This window comes from Anser cygnoides, chromosome 2 (genome assembly GCF_040182565.1).
Source record: "Anser cygnoides isolate HZ-2024a breed goose chromosome 2, Taihu_goose_T2T_genome, whole genome shotgun sequence".
NCBI classification, from domain to species: domain Eukaryota; kingdom Metazoa; phylum Chordata; class Aves; order Anseriformes; family Anatidae; genus Anser; species Anser cygnoides.
In genome coordinates this window covers 21369500-21394254 of record NC_089874.1, presented here as the reverse complement: position 1 = coordinate 21394254, position 24755 = coordinate 21369500, and the positions used below count along the sequence as shown (strand labels likewise).

Sequence of the window (24755 nt, the reverse complement as noted above, 5' to 3'; positions counted from 1 at the left end):
ATGAGCCTAACACAAGCATTCCTGATGATTCAGTTGCTTTGGAACAAAGTGTCAGCCATTTGCCTCACATAAATTGACTGTCATATGATCAGCAAATATTTTGAGAAGAACAGCATATGTTTTGAAAGTTCTTTGTCATTTTTATAATTTTAAAAAGACAACTTACAGAAACCGTCCTCTGTGCGTACTGTTGTATATATGCACATTTGTAAGGGAAAACTTCAAGCTTTTTTTCTTTACTTTGCAGACAAAACCTGTTGCATTTGCAGTTCGGACAAATGTTGGTTACAGTGCAGCTCATGATGATGATGTTCCAGTCCCAGGCATGGCCATCTCATTTGAGGCTAAAGATTTTCTTCACGTTAAAGAAGTAAGTAAAACTTAAGGAGTAAGTGAATCTCTTTAAAGGTCTGTTTCAGTAACAGTGCTACCATTTCTTAATGGTTAGATTAATCTCTCAAATCTTCAGGTCCTGTTTTTCACGAAAGTTATTTCCCTGACATAGAAAATATTTTACGAGTTACATACTGAAGAACTGAAGTCATAAATTTCAAGATATACATATCAACTGTCAAAAAATGTACTTTGAGTTTGCTGCATTGCTTTTCTTTTCCTGTAGTTTTTCTTTGAAAATTTTCAGGTTCTGCAAACTTTCAAACATCTAAACTCTTGTTCTTTCTCTCCTCCTTGCAAGACAATTCAAACTTAGTAACTTTCCCATACAAACCTTCCTAAGCTCTTCCAAACCTTCCTACTGCTCTATTCTGAATGATTTCATTTTACCAGATTTCCCAGGTTCTGGTCATATGCCATTGTATTTTGCCACACAATGGTCCATCCGACAATGGAGATTTGTAGCAGAAGAACTGAAAAATTTGCTTGAGGAGGAGAACAACTTAGTCATACACTTGAATTTATGTCTTTGACCCATTTTAGATTATCCATTTTTTTAACGCTGAAAAAATCCCTCAGTCATTACAATTCATGTTGCATAGTAATTTCTGCTAGGACAGGTACTTTGTAGAAGCAAGAAGCTTTCCCTAATACACAGGTAGAAGTGCAGGTGGGCAAATACAAAGGAAACACAAGAAGTGGACTTTTAGTACCTTTATCATGATGACTAGTGATCAGCATTTTCCATATATATGAAACACATAGAAAAAAGGGATAATTTGTATTCCAAGCAAGTGTTTATAGCAAAGACAATGTTTGAAGTCTGATGATAGTGCAAAAAAGAATTGCTTTGCTTCTTATGACAGAAGTAGGGACGAGCAGGCGCAGTCTTGGCAAAAGAAAGTCATCAGCATTTTCTGGTGAATCTGGAAAAATACGGTGCAGTTTGGTTGGATTAAATGATTTTGTATAATTATCTATTCCATCTATATGTCAAATGAGCTCGTAATCTCTGACTTCACATCAAGCCTTTCCCCTGTTTCCATGTGAACCAGAAACAGGCTGTCAGCATATTTCTCTTAGAATATCTTTTTTTTTTTTCCCTCATAGCTGAACTTAGTCTTGGGTGTAAAAATACATGGAAGATAATGAGGAAGACAGAGTTTCCCAAACTTTTCCTAATCTTCAGAAATATCTTGAAAGGAAGCTTAACTCAGCTGAGGTGTTATATTGTCTGTGGGTGGGTGCATGTAGTGCTTTGGAATGAAAAACGAGATTAGACTGCAGTTCTTTATGCAGCTTCAGGTGTAATACAACAAGCACTCTGCACTAACTGACTTTAAAAATCAATTTTTTTTTCCCCTCTGAGCAGTTCAGGGAAGTTGACTGTCCAGTGATGCTAAGCAAGAGCAGGGATGTGGTTGGGACCCTGCACCCCAGTCAGGTGCACTGCCAGGCTGGGAGCCCAAGGAATCAGACTCGTTGGGCAGTGGCTGCTGCTTCTAGGGGGCTCAGACCTCTTCTGGAGGGTGCCCAAGCAGCACCCCTTGCTCATCCTGCCCATTCCCCTGCAGTGGCCCTCTCCTGCTTGATCTCCAAGGCTCTGTAACCAACCAGACATTGCTCCTTCACTCATTTTGGTGCTCCCTAGAGTTAACGTAGGGAGAACTGAAATCTCTAAAATTTAATTATTTCTGCAGATGAAAGTAAAAAATCATATTATATACACTGCTATAAAATGTAGCATTGCTTTTCACATCACAAATATTTAAGAAAAACAACAACAACAAAAAACAACACTATGACAATCTCCCGTGATGTTTGACTGCACAGCAATGTAGGATTGATGTTGTCCTGTTCTTGTCTGTGAGGAGTTTTCTCCAATTTATGCTGCTAAGAGGGCTCAAGCAAGGAAAACCTCATTTTTTCTTGAGGACTGCACTGATTAAATATGAGGGAAATTTGTTTTTATTATTAAGTTAGAGTCATTAAAACTCAGTACATATAAAGATGACAGATTGCTTCCTGTATGAAGAAACACGTCCTGCATCACAGTCAATCCTGAATTTTTCAGGGCTTAAGTTCATGGGCATAATTCTGCTTTGCATTTAATTCCTCTTTGTATTTCACTTGGCTCTCCAAGCACAGCTGTCTTAAAGAGAATCACTCACCTCAGCCAGCACCTTGAGAGCTGGACACATCACTACCAAAATTTCTGTTATTGCTTTGTAACATTAGGCAGTGTCATCTGCGGTATTACTTTCTCATAAAACTACCTTATCCTCCTTTTCATATACTGACAACAGCAGTTAGTGTTGAGACTTTGCAAGCATGAATGCTTTTATTTTTGTAAGAAGGTGCTTTTATTTTTGTAAGAAGAAAAAATTCCTGTAGATTTAGTACTTCTATTAATTAAATTGACTAGTTTTGTCTGTTGTACTATAGGACAGTTTTAGTAAGTACTGACTGTTCAGATTTTAATATAGTGGTGTTTTTTTTAATTATCTGTCTCTTCCTTTTACCAAGCTAAGCGATACTACTTTTGCAGATTTTGTGTATAACGTAGGCCAGATCCATATAATGGCAAGCTCTGTTGACTCAGTTACTATAGTCTTCTTCTACCTATATTGTCTTACAGTGTATTTGAAACGCACATGCATGTCTTTAGTTAGCAGGCTCCTGCGGGGCCTCTCCATAGGTCGCAGCCTCCTCCAGGCCACATCCACCTGCTCCACCGGGGGCTCCTCCACGGGCTGCAGCGTGGAGATCTGCTCCGTGTGGGACCCATGGGCTGCAGGGGGACAGCCTGCTCCACCAGGGGCCTCTCCACAGGCCACAGGGGATGCCTGGAGCACCTCCTGCCTTCCTGCTGCACTGACCTTGGGGTCAACAGTGTTGGCTCTCACCCCTCTCTCCAAGCTGCTGTTGCACAGCAGTTTGTATTTTTTTTCCCCCCGTTCCTTAAATCTGCTCTCCCAGAGGCTCACCCAGCATCACTCCCTGGCTCAGCTCTGGATAGTGATGGTTCTCTTTTGGAGCCATCTGGAGCTGGCTCTGCTCTGACATGGGGCAGCTGCTGGGCTCTGATCACAGAGACCATGCCTGCAGCCCTCTGCTACCAAACCATTGCCACGTAAACCCAATAACGTGTATGAATAAATATTATTAAATTGGAGCACTCATTATCTCATACTTAAATGGCAGAAATTCAGTTAATTGAAATATCGTGCATTTGTATAATTGTAATTTTTTTAGTTATCCAAAGATATCCATTCCTTGTGTATCTGTCACTGTCTGCTTAACATACAGATCACATGAGCTGTATGTAGGTAGCAGAAGATATATAAGAAGTGGAATGTGGTCATATTTCAGAAGGTAGTAATGAGTTCAGAGAAGCAGTAGAGTTTGAGAAGTGGTATTTTATTTAAAGTACAGAACTGAGTTTAATACGGTAAGAAAAAAATAGATTGTAAAAATTGTTGCAGTGGATAGGAGCAGATCAGAAGAAATCTCTGGTGTCCACTGAGAAGAAAGATCAAGGGAGAACAAAAGAAACTAATGTATGAAGAGAAAAGACTGTGAAGCAGAAAGAAATAAAGATGGTGAAATGGGTGGAATTAACAGCCAGGGAGAATCATGATGTTTTGTGAGGGAAAGTTTCTGCTTAAGTACTGTAGCATTTTAATAATTTGGAAGGTATAATTATTTTAATGTATTTCTGAACATTACCACTATTCTTCATTGCCATAATAACATAGTACAATGATTAACTGCAGGGAAGAATTACATAAAATGACTTAGCTGCAAGTTAAAAATAATAACAAAATGATCACAAATACAGTAATTTCATAGTACATGACTTTTTATTTCTTTTTTTTTTTTTTCTGTAGAAATTTAATAATGACTGGTGGATAGGACGGTTGGTAAAAGAAGGCTGTGAAATAGGATTCATACCAAGCCCAGTCAAACTAGAAAACATGAGGCTGCAGCATGAACAAAAGGCAAAGCAAGGGAAATTCTACTCCAGGTAACAACAACAAAACATTAAAAGTAGTAGCACTGCTTGTAGCAGTTATTTTGGAAATCAATGCTGTGTATGCTGTAGATCTTTTTAATTGTTAAAATCGATGGTTTCAAAAATGTTGAGTCAATGAAAAAAGTAATATTTATGTATACGATTAATAATGTCATTGCCATTGCAGAGTGCAGGTCGGTGCTTAGGGTGGTGGTCTGTGATGGCCTGTGATTTTCATTCTGGTTTAGTTTCATACAGTATTTGCAGATACACATTGCAGTTAGTACATTTGCTATGTGCAAGCACAATTTTTGAGCTAAAAATCAGTCCCCCTAAGTTCTACAACGTTATATTTTTTTCACAATACTATATGTACTAAACCGTTTTAAAGATGATTTCAGAAATTACAGAGAATGTTAATATGATTTTTTTTTTCATACAGTGAAGCCAGTGGCTGTTATTTAGCTGTCAGAGAAAAATGTTTTGTTCTATCTCATTTGTTGTGTCTGACTGCAGCCATAATGACATAAAAATGCAGATTCAGTATCTAACTGTATTGTTCAATAATGTAAGATCTAATACCATGATCTTTGTATGGAATGCTTAATACAGTAGTTTTCCATCAAAAAGTAACATATGGAGAAACAAATGCCATTTGCTTCTCCTTGAGTATATAGGATACAGAAATATTACTACTATGTTTGAGTGGGATTGAGTTGGAGCTGAGAAAACATCTGAGAAACTTTTTGCAAGTCAGAAAGGCTTTTCTGCTCCAATGGGAAGGGCAGCAGTGTCTGAAGAACATATCAACAAGAGGAGGAGACCAGGATGCTGCAGTGTCAGCTGTCTTTACTGGCTGGGAAATGCTTTTTGTATGAGTGTCCCATCCTCAGCAGGAGGAAGTTGGTTCCTTACTCGTCTCCTGGCCTTTCTGATGCAGCCACATCTGACCCAATGATTTGGTCACTTCCCAAATTGTAAAAGCTTCTGTTCTCCAGAACATCTCACTGGAGATAATGCTGTCCTACTACAAATAAATTTACTTAGTGATTATAAATATTTTAAGATAGAGGAAGTATCAACTAGTACTGCCGCATTAATTGTTTGAAGAGAGAAACATAGGTTCTTACATTCATTTCAGTGCGTTACGGTAACAAAAATAAAGTTTCTAAAATATTTTTTCCATTTGCACCACTTGGTTAGGCTTTCACAAAGTAGAACGTGACAAAATCTTAGACCATTTTATCTTCGTTGGACAGACTTCTTTTACCTAAGCGCTACCTTGTACCAAGACAGCTTAATTAAATTGAAAAGACATTAGACAAACACACTGTCAGTCTCACTAGGGCACTCTTAATAATTATTCTGTTAAACAGATATTCTTATTGGTTTAAAAATTTTTTTATAGTAGTAAGTAATAATATTACTTGTCATTAAAGATTAGATCACAGTAAGAGCATATGTAGCTGAATGAAGTTGCACAGCAGAGCAAGGAGCGTGATTGGTGTTTGCACTTCCTCAGTCTTCAAAATGTACATACGTTTTGTGTAAGATGTATATTTTATACCACTGTCAGAAATGTTGTTTGCTTCTGGGCTAGCAGCTCATTTATAAAACAAGTAAAAAATAGGCTAGAATAAATTCTGAGAAAGCTATAAAACTTCAAACTAATTTGTTGCTTTACTCCAGTAAATCAGGAGGAAACTCTTCATCCAGTCTGGGTGATATAGTTCCTAGTTCCAGAAAATCGACGCCTCCATCATCTGGTGAGTAGGTCATGAACCCTTCAGATTACAGAATCAGGCATTTCATCTGCTAAAATTTATATTACTTTTAGTTCTGTTTTTCTTATTTCCAGTGTGTTTGCATTGTCCTATTGGTCTGATTTGGGTTCATTTGAAGTAGTAGAGTTAATGTCTGCAAGGTTAGGCAATGATAGGCTCTTAGCAATCCACAGAGTTCCTTCTTTGCTTTTCCTGCGAGGTTTTATAGCAGAGGAATCATCAAGTGGTGAGACAGTCTTGTGATGAGATAGTTAAAGACTTGGTCTGGGGAATCCTGCTGAACAAGAAATATATTCTGGTAGAGGAGAAAAAACAGCAATAAGAATAAAAATGTCCATGAGGTCTCTGCCGTAGCATCAACAACCACATCATTTTTTTAACAGGAGTTTTCAGTTTCACAGTTCTGATGATGAAAATCTGCTTCACATAACTCTAGCATACTGGTTATTTTTTTTTTTTTTCTTTTCTGACAGAAGACTTCACGAGTATTGTTTTGAATTTAGAGCATCAACAGACAGATTTTAACTTTGTTTATGTTAGATTTAAGAAGTATGAAGCAAATTTATCATGAGTTGGAGTAGGACGCTGGCATTAGTCCCTTTGTAATCTTTGTCTTCTCCTCAGAGAAAAAAAGGACAGTTGGAATACTCGACATCAGAAAATACTAGTGAATATTGCTAGCGTCTTGCCTACAGAGACTGAGATGAGTGTTTTCATATCATATTAGTTTATATGGAGCTGGCATACGTAGCAGGCATCTTAAAATGGTCCTGAAGATTTTAAAGCATTACACGGACATTGAGAGACAGGAGTTCAGTCAAGTTATGGTAGTAGCTTCATGTGGTTAAATTAATTGAAAAATGTATCTGTCCTTCTTGTGAAAACATAAATTTGTTTGTAATGACCACATTTATTACAGTTGCAATTTGTTTATCAAAATTCCACTTATGTTCCCTATCTGCCATTTTTGTAAGAAAATATATATTTTAGTTTACTAATATGTGTCTGTCACAAGTTGGTAGAACACACATTAATCTTTTGTGGCCTTACAAAGGCCTTTAACTGTCCTATTTACTGTTAAGGCTTCTTTTTCAATGACTGCATTTTTGCAGTAGAAAGTGTCCATAGACCTATATTGTAATTTTCTAATTAGAGCATATGAAATGTTATAATATTTTTATATGCTAAACCCACTTAGATAGCAGTGCATATGAAATTTTCAGAATGCTGCACAGAATTTAAAGGTAAGAGAACAGATAGCATAATTAGGTTGCCCACTCACTGATTGCTAGTGATGCTGTAATTTTCATTGCATTGAGTCATTTCTTCAGACAGTAGTTTTCAGAAACATCGTTTTCTGGAGAAAGAAGAAAATCTATTTAAGTTGTTTCAGTTACATTGAAAATTTGGAGAGTGTTTATGAGTAGATTGTGTTTGCGTATACTATGATCTTTTCATTTGGGATATGCAGTATTTTGTTGCTTATCTTAAAACATACCAAGGGTGAAAGAAGCATAATTTGTAACTAACGCTACAGACAAGAACTCACTTGACATTGAAGTGCAGTTCAATTCTGACCTGGTCCATTTCTGCTAATCCCAGGCCTCCTCTTTGTGAAAGTGTAATAAATGGCAAACACATCAATTATTTAATAAGTTGAAGAAAAGATAACAAGAATAAGTTAACTTCATGTTTTGACTTTGAGTTACAGTTTGTTTTTTTTTTTCCCAATATAAACTAGTGCTGCAAAAGCATGAAACAAGGTGAAGAAAGACTCAAAATAAATAAATAAATCAACCCATGCAGTCCTCCGTGACTACCAAACAGGATGTGGATAATTGGGAAAATGAGTTTGGGAAAAAAAATAAATCAGCTAACTAAAAATAATTGGCAGTTAAAAAAAACCACACCTGTCACAGATGTTATGTAAGGGGAAAACTGAGAATGAAAAATGAAGATATTGATAGCTGATCAAATGCTGCATTTCTCTTTTACAGGAAAAACTTAACAATCCCAATTTTCTTTACAGATGATTTTAGTGGAGGTGTTCTAATATGTCTTATTATGAGTGGTTTATATAGCGGCTGTGCTGGCCTGTATTCAAGAAAAGATAATATGTTCTTTTTATAATTATGAAGAGGATGAAGGAACAGCTTTGCTAGAAGAAAATGTTACGTGATTTCTGTGGCTGCTTTTAGGAGCAGGAGTATAGAAACAGGCTGCAGATCTGCTCATGGGCTTTCCTGGCAAGGTCAGCCTCAAAGGGAGAGGTACAAACTCAAGGCATGTCAGGGATTGTGGCATTAGATGTGTAGACAATTCAAATGGGAAAATATACTCCTCTCAAACGGAGGAGATCGCAGTCCCAAGTGCCTCTTAAATCAGCAGTTGCACATAGCCTTGACAGAAATATTTGTGTGTTGCATAATTTATTAGCTCAGGCTGCAGTATTAATTGATGTCCCACTCATCATGCAGCTGAAAGCAGGTCACTAAGGTGGTTTCATAATAGTTTACACTGATTAATTATAGTTTTGGATAAAGTCTATACAAACGATACTGCTTACAGATTATTTAGGGTTACATTCAGTGCATGATAATGGCAGGAGAAGATGGGCCTGTTACCAGCGGGTGTCAAGAGGTGGGTAAGATCTTTTCACGCAAGGGTGATGTTGTACAGCATGTTTGTGGATCACTTTTGTGTATGTACTTGCTTTATGAAAACAATGTTAATACAGTACCTAAGATCAGGATTGGGTGCTGTAAACAAGAAGGTTTATGAAGTGTCTCATTTTTCGGTTGTCAGGTATCCATTGGGCTTTGTCTTCAGGATAACATGGCCTTGAATTTTGAAGATGTGTTTATTTCTGAGTCTCTGATGATTTTTGCTTATACTTTGCAAGCTAGTTACTTAGTAAAGAGGGTAGCTATTTTATATTTATGGTACAGGCTTTGAGTGCTGTTTATTCCTTTGGGAAAGAGGTTGAACAGTGGTTTGTTGTATTCAGCTCCATTTTGCTCTGCCTGTATCCTCACTCTTCACACAGGATCCAGGTCTCTGAGATAACTTGGATCTATTTTCTCTCTTCTGATACCTCTTCTTTTTAGTTTTCATTATCTGTAGGTCTGTTTATATTATTTTTAATAAATGTATCTTATGCCTACTGTGCATTTTTAGTTAAAGTGGTTTAAAAATACCAGTTGTAGTATGCCCTAAGATAAATATTGATATTACTGTACCACTATTAGGCTGATTTTTATTTTTTTGGCTCCAAAAATTATTTTTATTTTTTTTTTCTTTTTTTTTTTTGATTTCCAAGTACACACTAGTAACACTTCAAATTTCAATTGATGATGCACATTTTTTTATTTAGTGTTCATCGCTATAAAATAATTCAAATGTTGTTGGCCAAATGTTGTTGGTCAGATTCTGTTTTTTACTTTGGTGCAAGTCTCTTTTATTCCAGTGGATTAGTTTGGATTTACACTGGTATAACAAAAAAACTTGGCCACCCCTCTGTTTTCTAAGAGTAATTATGTGTATGTCTGATTTAATTTTGTAATACGGGATCAGAGGAAAATGTTACAGTAGCTGTCACAGACTGCTTTGTGTTTTTTAATCCTAATGTACTGCACCTTTAAATTTTTCCCATTGTTTTATTGTGTTTTGTATTCATGGTTGATTTTTTAAATTTTTATTTTACTCTGGACAGGATTTTTCTTTATTTTTTAATTTCCTTTTTAATCTATTTTTACTTTCCCTGTCATCTGATAATTCTGAATTGTTTGTCTGTATATAGCTATAGACATAGATGCCACTGGCTTAGATGCAGAAGAAAATGATATTCCAGCAAACCATCGCTCCCCCAAACCCAGTGCAAACAGTGTAACATCACCCCACTCCAAAGAGAAAAGAATGCCCTTCTTTAAGAAGGTAACACCAACTTCCAAGCTCCCATTTGTCCACCTGCTCACCTGCACTGCGTCACATTTCTAGTCCTGTTAATTGTCTGCGTCCTTTGACAAGCCAATAACATGCATGCTTTGTTGTTCTTTGTTTCTTTTCCATGCTGCTGTAGCTAAGCAGAAGCAGAAATCGGTAAGTTTATATCAGCATTACCTATGTTTATCCTGCCACTGGCATCATTAGCATTATTACCCCAGTTTAACAGTGCAGCTATCCTAGATTGAAAGAAGAGATTAATCAAGCTGTTAGAGGATTCAGTACACTAAAAGATAAAGTCCTAAGTTCAGAGCATCCATGAAACCCTGCTACAGTACTTATCCTTTTTGATGGAATAAATAGACACACTTAGAAGGCCTTCTAAATCTGAGGAATTTATTTCTAGTAAATACATATAATACACCCCTCTAGTGCATGCTTGTTCTTTCTATCTCTTTTTCAAAGTATTTTTTTTTTCATTAAAACTCAGTCTATTGAAATCATTCTTGGAATCTAATCAGATACTCAGATTGGACTTACACAACAAATGGTCAAAATCCTTGAATTTTTTACTTAGTATTTCAGCTTCTAATTCACTTGGTGCAAAATCTGCAGATGAACAAGACCAGTGGAAAACTGCAGACTTGTTTTGGCAGTTTACTGTGAGTTTTTCCTATTGTCATGTATAAATTACTGGGCAAATGTTCTTGCTTTCCATCAGTCAGATTTTTTTTAGTATCTCAGCTATCGGAAATGGTACTGATGGCTCACAGGAGAGCCAGTGTCTCCCCATATACAGCCCAAAGCACTGCAGAATTAGGCCATTGGCATCCTGTTACAGCAAGCTATGCCATATGCTTCTAGGATCTTTGCTGGAATATGTTATCAAGACACTAGCTAGCAACCAAACTATGAAACTGGATATTACATTTCTACTTTTGTTTTAAATCTTCTAATTCTTCATAGCTCTTCTTCATTTGTTTTAACCACTCACATCTAAAGTAACAACAGACTGTATATGGTGCTTAGAAATAGTGCCAAGTGACACTGTTGCCAGTGCTGTTGGATGCTCTCCTGTTTAGCTGAATAAAACATTTTATTCTCTCATGAGCTCCTTTAAATACTATAGGATCCTTCTCATCTTCAGTCATTAGTATTTTCTTCAGTAGGTTGTGTTAAGCACCATGTCATTCACAGCCCGCTGTGGAACTCAACAGCAGTTTCTTGCTTCTGAATAATTTCTTCATTAATCATATATATAACCAAGTATAAATGCTAAGGAAGAGTAACACGTTGATGTATACTCAATGCTAATCTGCATAATGCATCTTTAGAAGATGTGTTTTGTGGACAAAAAAGGCATGTTTTTGGATAGTGACAAATTCCATCTCTCTTAATTGTGTGGGGCCTCTTTTCTTCCATATCACAGTCTTTACTGGTTATAGTTGCTTTTCTAATACTGCCATTTACAGTAAAAATTGAATGGGCATCCCAAAGTACTCATTCATGGTGAAACCACTAAGGTATATAATCTGAACTACGTTAGTTTTTATTCCAAGTTCATGTCTGAACTTGACTCTGCAAGTGAAAACTGTATAGCTCAGTGCCAGTCCCTTAGAATATTAAATTCACTAGTACTAAATTACTTATGTGCTTCCATTAGATTACTTAGTCAATTTCCTGCTGATACCTTTGTTACTTCAAGCTGCAAAGATTAAAAATAATATTAATAAAGCCTGTTTCAGCAGAACAGATCTTAAATATAACCCATATTCCATCAAATAAGATAGCTTCTGTACTTTTCCTAATTTTCAAATAGCTGGTTAACTTCTAGCACGAGTATCTTCAGTTGAGTTCGCTGCATTAAAACAAAGATCTATTGCATCAGGACGCTCATGCTATAAGCACTTACACATCTGTAACTGTTTTCTCTTAGGAGCTGACTCTAATACATTTATCAGATTATTAGTAATATCAGCAAGAACATTGGAGGGCTGCGTTTTAATACTGGCACGGTGTAATTGCAGGGTTTTGCTTTGAAATGTGTTGAGTTAGATTCTGCCCTGTTTAAGATAAGTTCATATGACATGCTTATGATGCCTTGGGCACTGGTATTCATTCTTATGTTACTAATTATCTGGTGAAGCTACAGGTAACAAAAAGAAGATAAATTATATTTAAAAACATTTGCCAAAATGTTTTCCATGTTTTAGACTGCTTTAGACTGCTGCTTGTGTAGCATTTTGTGCTGTCACTGTATTAATGTCTGTCTGTGTTTTTGTGTTTGGAATGTATATACTTTATTGTGAAATATCTTGGGATATGTTGAGTACTGAAACAATGAACAATGACTGTCTTCTACAGTCTTGACTGATGTATTTGTACTATGTAGGCATCTGAAAAATGGATCCGGTATACCATCTTTTCGTATCACCCACAGGCTCCTGGGTTTGGATTTGAAACATTTTTCCCCTAGACAAAGATAAACCAAACCCTTTCTTAAAAACAAAAAGCCCTTTCTGATAAAACAACATTAGTCATTCTTGGGTATATATATTGAATAGCCATTTATTAAAGAAAATAAAACAGTTTAATCTGCTTATATTTTATTTCAATAACAATATAAAAATGTTGGCAGTCTTTGAAAACAGGCAATCTTTTTTACATTTCTAGTTCAAAATGGTTTTTTTTGTAAATCATGCATGATACATCAGTAAGTAGTTTGGTGGATATTGTACTAACATAATCCACTCTTGGGTAGTTATGGGAACTTCCTAGAGTGGAAGTGTTGCTATCCCAAGTTCTGTTTATGAAAGTTTTCTGTAAATACTAACTTGATCAGTCATTATTTTATTTTCTTTTGGAAGTGAATTGTGGATGCAAATGTGGAAGTCAGATTATGAGTGCTTCCATTGGAATTTGCAGTGTTGTCACGATATTTTGCAAAGCAGTACGCAGATTGGAGCACAGAGGATATGTTAGGCTTCTCTCTTTCGCTTTTTGTTTTATTTTTCTCCTCTGTAATTTGCCTAAATAAAATTTTGTTGGGAAAACAGATGTCATCTCTGTAGAGTCAATCATATCAAGTCATTAACTATTGGAAATAACCTTTTCAATTAACCAGTCAGGAATTATGGGGTGGCACATGTGAACATCTCCAGAATAACAGTTTTCGAGCTATCCAGAGCAAACATAAAAGTAGTAAGAAAACTGAAAGTCATTTAAAAGCTTCTTCAAAAGAAATCCCTATACCTGTGAAGTCCTTGTAGTACCAGTTTTCAAGAAAAGTGAATGAGTCCACAATTCCTCTGGTGGTGACATCACTGGAAATTCAGAGTTCCTAATATTGTAAGTAATGAGCATTCTACCTAGGTGCTGCAATGCTGAGAGCTTTTTCTGTTTTACAGACAGAGCACATCCCTCCCTATGATGTAGTGCCTTCTATGCGACCAGTAGTTTTAGTGGGGCCTTCTTTGAAGGGATATGAGGTACGTGATTGTTGGGAATGGTTTTATTTTGCCAAAAATATTTTGCTTTATGTGAATTTGAATATTCAAAAGTAATTAAGCTGAATAACATTTTTTTATAGGTAAATATATACAGTTTGCACTTTTACTAGATACCTGGTCAAGTATTTTATTTCATATCCAATTTCAAATAAAGAATTAATTACTTATATTCCTGTCATATTGTTCAGATACAAGATTTGCTGTCAACTTTAATTACAGGTTTTTCCAAATTATTAACATCAAGTATTATCAGTTTCATATTTGAATATTAATTTGTTGTTTGTTTGCTTTTAGGTAACAGATATGATGCAGAAAGCATTATTTGATTTTTTAAAACATAGATTCGAAGGGCGGTAAGTACTTCGCATTGCAAATTTACTTGAGTTCAGGTTCTACTTAGGCACTAATTAGTTTTTAAGAAATAATGGCGTATGTACCCTTTGTTTGGAGAGTAGACTACTTCTTTTTGTTGTTATATCAGTCAAGGGAAGGGATTGTCCCCATGCTACTCTGCGCTGGTGCTGCCTCACCTCAAGTACTGTGTGCAGTTTTTGGCACCACAATATAAGAACATAAAACTATTACAGAGTGTCCAGGGGAGGGCTACAAAGATGGTGAAGGGTCTAGAGGGGAAGATGTGTGAGAAGCGGCGGAGGGCCCTGGGTTTGTTCAGCCCAGAGCAGAGCAGGCTGAGGGGAGGTCTCATGGCAGCCTGCAGCTTCATGAGGGGAGTGGAGGCGCAGGCGCTGAGCTCTGCTCTCTGGGGACAGCGACAGGACCCGAGGGGACGGCATGGAGCTGGGACAGGGGAGGGTCAGGCTGGGGGTTAGGGAAAGGTTCTTCACTGAGAGGGCGGTAGGGCACTGGGACAGGCTCCCCAGGGCAGTGGTCACGGCACCGAGCCTGCCGGAGTTCAAGAAGTGTTTGGACAATGCTCTCAGACACATGGTCTGGTTTTTGGGTGGTTCTGTGTGGAGCCAGGAGTTGGACCAAATGATCCTTATGGGTCCCTTCCAACTCAGGATATTCTGTGATTCTATGATATATCTCAAAAGATATTAAAATGAACTTAAAAAGTTGTTAACAGATCTTAAAATAATTTTAAAAAGTCATTTTTAGTGATAAATCTTTGTTCAATACTGCACAATTGAATTTGAAAAAGGTGATTTTATTTTCCTATAGCAGGTAGGAAGGAAAAAAATGGAAAATGTGGTACTATTCATCAATTAGCAAATAAAGATAACTAACCAGTAGCACAGATAACATGTTGGATTTCATTTTAAGGCTAGTGGGATTATCTGTGAGGAGCTGTGCCAGAAATAGTACTTGGTCATGTTTTTAGCTTAAGTTAAATCATGCCTAAATTTTCAAAATGATATTGCTGATCAGTATTTTGAAAATATTTCTGTTTTTCTGTATTAACTTCTGGCTTTGTTATATTTTATAGCGCTTTAGAAAAATATATACACATGTTAAGCTCATTGGGAAATGACCTCTTTGGTTACATTTCAGCTGAATAGCATCTGAGCGTGCTTTCTAGAGAGGAGCTCTCCCTGTTCTTAGCAAATCCACTTCCTCCTTTTAAATTGCAAGTAAAATCATACAAGGAAGAACAAGGGAATACCATCAGTCTGATTTAACCCTCACCACTGGAAAAATGTGACCTCTAAACCTCATTAGACCAGAGTTTAAAGGGGAATTTAGCCAAAGGGTGTATTTTGACCCTGGAAAGCAAAACAAACTGGGTTAATCGTTTTCCTAGGAAGAAGAATATGCAGAAAGTTATGTAGCAGGTCTGCATGAAACAGCTGGAAGTAACCACTTTTTTCTCGGCTTATGTTTTCTCCTAAACACAAAACTGAGCTTACCAGATACTTAGCCCAGAGTTTTCATTTGCTTCTTCACTACTGTGGTTTGCTTCTCTGTGCTGCAGTCTCCATTTTCAGGAGGCCAGCATATTTCTGGATCTTTCTGGAAAAATATAGGTAGCTCTTGCACTCAGTTTAAAAAAAAACAAAACATATGCTAGTAAACTGAATAATAAAGATAAGAATTGCATGGCTGTACTAGCTTGCCTGTTGAGCCTTACCTTCACCTATTAACTCTGAAAATCCCTACATTTCTTACACACATGGTTGAGGTAAGCCAGGTTGTAAATCTTTGAAAAGATTTAATCAAAATGAGGGAAAGAAGAAAGCAGCCTATTTAGTTGGAGACAAATTACACTTTCTTTCAGTGAATTAGGAGTTTTAGAGCCCTGAAACTCCATAGAGTTGATGCTGGGCATACTGGGTGCAAGATCTCACCACAGCAAGCCTGCAGTCCCTAGGGAGGACAAGTGCATCTTCTGCAGCATGTCTCTGCCCTGTCCATGCCTCCACTCTCTGCAGATCCATGTAGCTTTGCAGTTCATGGTCATACTGCAGTTTGGTGCTATGCAGAAAGGAGGATGTCTTTACAATAGTTCTTGTAACAATAGTAGTTAAATAAAATATCTTCTTTTTTGTTTTCTTTGTGAAAAGCATACTATAGCACTGAGAACTTGTTTTCCTGTAGTCTTAGACATCTTCTAATGTTAGATGAGTCTCTTTTCTCCCCACAAGATAAATAACATTCTGTTCTATTTTATTTTTGCAGTATATCAATTACACGAGTCACAGCAGACATCTCGCTTGCCAAACGCTCAGTATTAAATAACCCCAGTAAGCATGCGATAATAGAGCGATCTAACACGAGATCAAGCTTAGGTAAGTAACTATAATGATGCTCTCTAAAAAATGGCTGTACAGTACACTACTCTTAATTCATCTGTGTAAGCTAAAAATAGCCTTCTCTCTGCTGTGAGACAATCATGATTCTTGTATTTCAGAAATCCTGGCTCTGGAGGTCATTTTTAAATCATTACCAGATAAACTTCACGTAGTGCTGATTTTGATTTATCCTGCTTATGTTCACTTTTCATGTTTGTTCTTTGCCTTGGTGGGAAGAAGTAACTGTCCGTAGGCTAAATAAAATCTAAGCAGATGTTCCTCTGGTTAAATAGAAGTGACAGTATCAGAATGTCTGAAACTATATGGATGTTATAGATTTTATGCATTATCTTTGGTGAGGTTCCAAGTAGTGATATCTACTGATATCTTAGACCTGTAAAAAAGTGCTGAAGTACACAATTTATGATTATTTTTTTAAGAGACAAAGCTAGGGCTTTCTTTAAAAGACTGTATTTCTCTCAGAAGCTTTTGAGAGAATTTAATTTCTCCTGGACACCACATCATATTTTGAAATCTTACAATTTTGTGGAACAAGAAATAGTATCATTCACCCTACCAAATGTGTTCCTTATCCCTAGTCTTATAACACAATTTCTGAGCACATATGAGCATTGACTGTTTCACATTTGCATAAAATAACTGTCTTTTGTAGAATGTGTTTTTCTGCCTTATGAAGTTTGACTTCCCTTTCTTGAAGGCATATTTCTGAAAACCCTTGTCTTCAGCTATGTGAATCTTCACTTACAAATAATCTGATGGCTTCCATATTTGTCTTAATTTGGGTGTTTTCAAATATAAAATGTACTGTAATGTAACATAATGAATATCTTTACATACAAGAATATTCTTTAGTGTGAATTTCAGTTTTGTGTCCAAAGTCTGTTAAACAGTGTAGTAAGGAGATGAAGTGTTATTTTTTTTCTTAATAGAACTGAAAATTAGTAATAAAGATGGAGGTCACCTAGTCATGGAACATGAGCAGAAACCATGGGAATTAATTTCCCAGACTGAACATCAAAGCATGAGGTTACACTGCTGTACGAATATATGAAGTAATAAAAAGAATGTCATCTACTCCCCATGCTAAAATATTTTCATACATGTAAAATAGCTATCACAAAAACATATACAGGAAAAGAGACTATAAAATAAATGCAGCCAAGACATGTACAAATAATAATAATAATAATAATAATAATAATAATAATAATAATAAGCTCTCTGAATTGTTCACCTTTATCTCATGCAAAACCATACCTTAAGTCTATCAACATCTTAGAGTTATTTAAGATGGAATTGCTGACAGAATATCAGTTGGAAACATCCAAGACATGGCTGATTCTGTATAAATGTTTATAGACAGGTATGTCTGTCTATTTGTTGTAACTGATGCCTGTTATTATTAGCTAATATTTCCTGCTACAGATCTGTTTTTCAGTTGTTTATAACTGTTCTAAAATTTAACTGATATATAAAATTGTTTTAAATTATCTTGGAAAATACTAGATCAAACAGGTCACTTTTAACAAGATAGGACAAAAATTAATTTTACCTGTGTTAAAAAATTCTCAAAACCTTTTCTTTCGGAAGCTCCAATACTCCCATACACTTAATAATCTAGCAAGGTTTTGAAATTTGTGAACTGAAATGTATTCCAGTTATGTGCTCCTTGGTATTTTTATGAAAATAATGAGCAACCATGACTAAATTCCTATAAGCAATAGTAGAAGCCACAGTTAATGCATGCCAAGCTTTGTATCTGGATTACTTAAAGACTTGGCTCCTGCTGGGCAAGGTCCGGCGATGATGCTGAGCAGAACTTGCCCCCAGAAGATTGGATCAGGGCAGAAAAACACAATGAAACAGGAAGGCACTTGTGTATAAGCTTTCATTATCTACTGTGCTGTGCAGAATGGAGTAAAAAGATGTTTAATTTAAAGGTGTTCAACTGAAGGAGTAGGGAGAAAGGCAAGAGGTGAGACACCGTTACAGAAAAGGTTGGAGTTACAGAGTAGGAGCTGGGAAAGTTGAAGCTGCTGGTGAAGCACTCCTAGGGGCTGTGCTCCAGACATGGGGGAAACAATGGGAAGAGCAAAACCAGTCAGGAAGGAAGCCAGAAAGGGAAATGATGATGTAGGGGCAGTGGATTGGGAGGAAAACTAAGATAGGATAAAATAACTGGAATCAGAAAATAGAACTGTTTTGGTAAGTCAGTGGGAAAACACTTGTGCAAGGGCAAAAAAAAAAAAAGGAAAAGGGAAAAAAAAAATACAAAGAGTGTCAAAGAGTGTTACAGCCTGTTCCCTTGCTTGCTGCAACGTACATCAAGGTAGAAGTAGAATCAGAATCCGAAAATGTCATTGTAGCCTGCCTTTAGGTGGCCTCTTGTAGCAGTGGTTCACAAAGAAGATGACAGCATTATCACTGCTGTGAGTGCTTTGCTGGCTGAAGTAGCAGAGGTGAGTGGCAATCTCATACCAGATAGCGGAATTTTTATTTTCAGTTTATGTGATGCTATACTTGGTAAGTCACCAAAAAATCCATTACGAGAATATTACTAGATTTACAAATTGAAGTTATGCAAAATAAAGCTTATGAAGTAATAGTATAAAGGTTAACTATTCAGCTTAGTACCATGACTAAGTCTGCGGTTTAGTCTTTGGTTGTGTTTGTGGTCTAGTTTTCCATCAATCCTCTGTCTTAGTTTTTATTTTTTTCTGAAAAATGTACAAATTTGTAACAGGAAATTGGAACTGCTCAGAAACAGAGGTCAGCAACTGTTTCAGTTGCTATTAAGCTTGTATAATATATGGGGCAAAAAACTTCAGGAAGGCAAAGGAAGTTCTCTAAAAGTACAATAGGGCATTTTCAATTTAAATTTATGGCAGGCCAGAAAATATTGATTTGAACAAAAACACTTGTGGTGGTATATCTGCTAGTTTTGACAGAGGAGATTTGTTGGAACCAAGGTAAGATAAAATTATTTTCATAAAGAGGAATATTCATCATCACCCATCTTCTACCTTCAAAGCAGCTCATACCCCAGTAATTAAAACATTTTTGAGATATACAACACCCAGAGTCAAGCTTCTGCTGCATCTGGTGTGGAAGAGGGATCAGAATTTCGGTCTTAAGTATACTGAGCACTCTCCTTTTTGTTCAGCAGACATTGATTCCCTGTTCGAAAATGGGACTGCCCCAGTGGGAGAGGGAGGTCTGCTGCCTACAACCCAGTAGTCTGTAAGCTACAGCATGATGTGCCATGAGCCTCTGTTTTGAATCTCAGCAGCCTGCACTCCTCACCCAGGGCCTACAAGTAGCTCTGTGGCACCACTGAGGGTTTGGCTCTGGAGGTGGCACCTTGTAACCAAGATGCCACCAAGGGAGCTCAGAGCATGCTGTGCCTGCATTGTGGTGACCACCCATGCCTAGAGCCAGGCTTGGTGCTGATGGAGGGTGGAGGAAGGTGCAGGGGAAGGGGCATCCCCTTGGTCCCCTTCCTGACGGGCCCCTTTGCTGCACCAATGGCAATCCGGGCTCACCAAGTCGGAGGTGAGGTGCAGTGTACAAGGAGTGGAAAGGGAGGCTCTTTTTTGACCAAACTAGCAATAGTGGCTCATGCTGTTTCTGATACAGAGTTTCCTGTATGGCATTGGACTAGTTGTTTACAGGCTCTTTATAGATGGCAATTCCCACCCTCACCCCTGCACTTTCTGCATTCCTCAGGCATGATTTATAGAGGTACTAAGTATTGTGGCTGCAACTGAGATTTGGGCTTTGAATCCATCAAAAGATAATGTGTGTCATCAAAATCAGCATTTTACACAGTAGCGTACTGATTTTAAAAATGCAGATGGAAACCAGGCAGTGTTTTATGGGCTGCTGGAGCTACTGTTGGGTACCTTGCCAAATACCAGGCTTACGACACTTTGTTCCCCAGAAGTCCTCTTATTTTAGACTCTTTCCTTGCAGTCATTCAGCTGGGGAGATATTATTTTCATGCCCAACCTAGCTCAAAGAATTTTTCTCTTCTCTCAGGTCAGTACTGATGTCATGTGCTGACAGTACACAGTAGCATCAGGAATGCCATGAGCCTTAGTACGGACGTTTGAAAGAAGCTTCAAGGTTATGTTCGATTTTGGAAGAAAGAATCCCTAGAACTCAGGGTTTCCTGTAGGATGGCTTTCATCTTCATAGTTTGAAATTAATTTTTAATATAGTAATTACTCTGAAGAATCAGGTACTATGTTTCTGAAATTGAACCCCACTCCCCACCCCCGAAATGAGTGATAATATGGTTATTCTCTGACATCCAATTTTATATCTGGAAAATAGAAATAATTCCAGATTTTCACTGAACTGGGATGTTTTATTGGATTTTATTGGAGCAGTGAAATACCACCACAGTAAGTTCCATGAGCTAGCTCACAAACAATTTATTCTTTCAATTTTCAGAGAAGGGTTTGAACAATGTGCTCTAAATGAGACATGTAACACATTTGACGACGAAGGGAAAGTAAATGATTCAATAGCTGCTTATCAGTTGACAGTGTATGGAGTTGTGTGCTGGTTGAGGCATTAGTCTTACAGAAATGTTGTTATGTGTTCTTGAGAATGTTGGCTTATATTACAAGCCACAAAAGGTTTGATTTAAGACAGTTATCTTGTCATTTCCTAATTTCTAAGTGTTAGCTTTACAGCCAATATATATGCAACACATATTAATATATATATATGCTCTGTACCTGTATGTATAATAAAAGTATCTCAGTAAATATATTATTAAAAACATCAGTCATAGATAAATCATTAAGTCAGGACTCAGGTTACCTTAGTTCTTTTCTAGTATCTGCTACAGGTCTGCTGAGGGGTTCTGGGAAATAAGTTTTCTCCACCTATATTTTCCTTTTACCAAGTTACCTCAAGGAAAAGACAGAATTTCTGGAAACACTGTGTGGCTATTTTTATTCAGTGTGTCTACAATTACTTAGTTCTAGTCTGATTGTATAGAAGTAATATTTATTGCAATGAAATTTGATCTTGCTAATGAAGAATGGGTTAGGATGGTCTTGCTCTGAATGGGGGCTGCTGGCTCCGTGGCTGTGGGACAAGAGGGATGAATTGCTCTCTGTCTCCTCCTTGAACAGCCAGCAGAGCATGAACTGAAACCCACATGCTTATTTCCACATCCAGTATAATTTTAAAACGTCTTTATGCTATGGCAAATGCAGCTCCCCAGAACTGCTCTGTGTTCATTCAGATCCCTTCCAGCTTCAATGGGAAGTGTTCGCTTTCTCACCCCCCTTTATGTACTACATCAAGCAGCTCAACAGTCAAGTTGACTAATTTTTGCCTAAATTATGCTCACATTTGTGAGCAGCTGTTGTAACTGCAGCAGAGAAGGCTATTTTGTAGACCTTTGAAAATATATCCTTGCTTTTTATATAAGTATTATTTTAATATATGGCTCTTGTTCTAGAAATGAATGAATATGGTACAGAGGTAATGTGCTTAATACATCAATACCAAATACAGTCGCCTGAGAATTCAATGAGCACCTCTTACCTTATCCCCCAGTATAGGTTTGCAGTATGGTGCATATTGTTCATGAATGTTCATAGCACAGTAAACAGCTGAGTGAGTTGCCACTATTTGGAACTGATTTAATAAATAAAACAATTAATTTGAAGGAGGCATACACAAACAACATGATAATGAGAAGTAGGAATTAGCATGAGGAACTGTCTTCACAGGATTATAGGGAAGTCTCAATGGACTTAATTGACACCTGTTGACTGAAAGTTTGCTTCTATAAAGGAATCAGGTAAAATAGATTTGGGGATTTGATTCATTGGAAACCAAGGCTACAGTTAAATATTTATGATTCTTTGAGTATTCTAGTGTAAAATTAATGTCTCCAAGAATCTTATTAAAATATAGTGACTGACTCATAAAGATTTAGTAGGGCACTACAGTTTTATTCCTCTCTTATATGAAAGCTTGTTTTGTATGTTAAAGGGAAATGTTTGCTTGTCAATACTGCTATCTGTTTAACATGTGAAATGCTAGAATTAAATTTAAGGAAAGGGCAATTGGTTCATATCTTTAAAAGAGTATAAGAAATCTATTATTTTAAAAAAGACTTTGCTCTCTGAGCAGGTACAGTAGATGGTTAAATCTCATTCACCTGAAAAGCAGTCCCAACTGACTTAGTTAAATTCCATATGTGCACATGCCATTTGCAGAAACTGCTGAACCAGCTTTGTGTTTTTGCTGCATTTCTTTGTCAAAATGGCCCGAACCTTTTTCTTGTTGTTTCTGTGTATGTTACATTTGTTATAACCTTGCCTCATGCTGTATGCTTTGTACAAGAACCTGATTGTCTTGGCTTTTTCCATTCTTTGCTTCATTAATGCTCTCCCTTTCCAGATGTTTTGGGTATGTATACAAGCTTGCAAATTACTTTTCCTGCTGTTTTGTGTTCAATGCTTTATTGTACCTCACAAAACCACTTGTGTTTCTAGGAAGTGACTCACTGATAGACAAAAGCCAGTGCTGTACTGTGTTGCTAAATTTGTTTTTGTTTTATCCAAAAATCCTTCCATTTTTCTTTGTTTAAGTATTCTCAACCAATTAATTAAGCAGTTCTAAAAATAAAGTTGAGATTGACAAGTAAACACTAAAGATTGTGTTTTCCACTGTAAATTTCTAAGGTGTCTGTACCTAATCTGCATATTCTAGTACACACATGTGAATGCTGATCTGTTATTGTGTGTATAGTAAATAGATTGCAGTCCAAAGGCTGTGAATCTGCTTATTTACTATTGTACCTAACTGTATGCGCATATGCGGTAAGGCATTATATGCACCTACTTTGCATGTTCAGTTGAGTGCCTACCTTTGGAAATTTGTCTCAAGACAAATATAAAGCTCCCATTCACATCATTTCACTGATATTTCCAGAGTTTTGTTTTCTGGAATTGAAACATAAATGCTTGAATAAATAGCAATGGATTATCAGTGCAAATTTCAGCCTTGTATTTTTAGTTTCTTGATGTCTATGTAAAAAAAAAAAAACAACAGTTGAATGTTTGAAACTATGGTAACAGTTTACGCACGCATTATGTATATATGATAATATTGTTATGATTCTCCATGTTTGATGATTTAATAACAGTTGTTATATATATGATGTTTCTTGTAAATACTGCCCTGATAATAGTGGGGTTGGGGGGGAAGCTTAAAAGAGTGCTAGTTAAGCCTCAGAAGACTCCTTCCCTACTTACAGAGGCCATGGAACACGAATGCAAAAATTTTTCTAAGGGTATATTTGCCTTTCACAGTCTCATGGATCTAATGTAGTTCAAAGAAAAGAAGGAAAAAAAAAAGTTTTCAATTTGTTAAGGAAAATTTTGTTTGTCTCTTTATAATATATCTTAAAAATAGCTAGGATGAAGGTCCAGAACTATCAGTTGTAGGCATTAAATCCTCAGATTTGGTAAAGTAATATGCTAAACATCAAGCTGCTTTGAGCCAGAAGAAGTCATGAGCTTTTGGGTTATCCTGAGGATGGGGCTACACTTCTTTTCACATAGGGGTGGGAAAGAGTGGCATGAAGATCCTAAACTTGTTATAATATATATGTCTGAACATATAAAATGTTATATTATATGCCTTATATGTCTGAACATGCTCTTCCATCCTTCTGGGCCAGCCCTTTTGTTTTTTTTGTTTTGTTTTGTTTTGTTTTGTTTTTAACATCTAATATCAGTGTTTCTCTAATGAATTCTCTAGGTAGTTTTGTGATAGAACTTTGATTCTCACTTTCCACTATTCTAACTTACAAATACCTTTCTTGATACAGTGTTGTCAAAGTATTTTAATTAAATTTCCTGCATGCTTCCAAAGGATATATGGGGGGAAAAAAATCTTGATTTCTGTAAATTAGAGAGAGCTCTCAGCAGTACGTCACTGTATTTTCCTATGGTATTGCATTGAAATACATATGATTGATAACTGTAGTGAAACAAAGCATGTTTTAGAGACAAAGCAATATAGTAATGCAAGAACATTTTTAAGGTCATAGATATGTCTGTGATAACCAAGGTACTTGGACAGGTGAATTAAATATTTTTAATAAGCTAGTTGTTTGCTTCCCTGAAAACTTTTCACACCAGGAGTTTGGATTGAAACAGCATTTTTTCTTTCTCCTAGGCCTATGGAACTGGTAAAAAGTTGGTGTCTGTGCCCAAGAGTAAGGGTTTAGGTTGTTCTAGCAGAATGCAAAGAAGTCTGGGTTCCTTTCTGTTCATCTCTGCTAACAGAGATATGAGCTCATAAC

General features: G+C 36.7%; 1 protein-coding gene across 14 annotated transcripts in view; it reads left to right on the top strand.

Moving 5' to 3' along the window:
* The window catches only part of CACNB2 (calcium voltage-gated channel auxiliary subunit beta 2), a 243719-nt gene that overhangs the window by 204727 nt on the left and 14237 nt on the right, over positions 1–24755 (top strand). For 10 of the 14 annotated variants that reach the window (XM_048061800.2, XM_048061801.2, XM_013172077.3 and 7 more), the window contains 7 exons: positions 248–370; positions 4284–4420; positions 6098–6174; positions 9992–10125; positions 13542–13622; positions 13938–13996; positions 16281–16390. In XM_048061800.2, the coding sequence (XP_047917757.1) occupies positions 248–370; positions 4284–4420; positions 6098–6174; positions 9992–10125; positions 13542–13622; positions 13938–13996; positions 16281–16390 (721 nt within the window). Of the gene's footprint in view, positions 1–247; positions 371–4283; positions 4421–6097; positions 6175–9991; positions 10126–10270; positions 10291–10719; positions 10797–13541; positions 13623–13937; positions 13997–16280; positions 16391–24755 lie in introns of all 14 variants that reach the window. The other 4 variants (XM_066991643.1, XM_048061802.2, XM_066991645.1 and 1 more) reach the window with 2 other exon arrangements.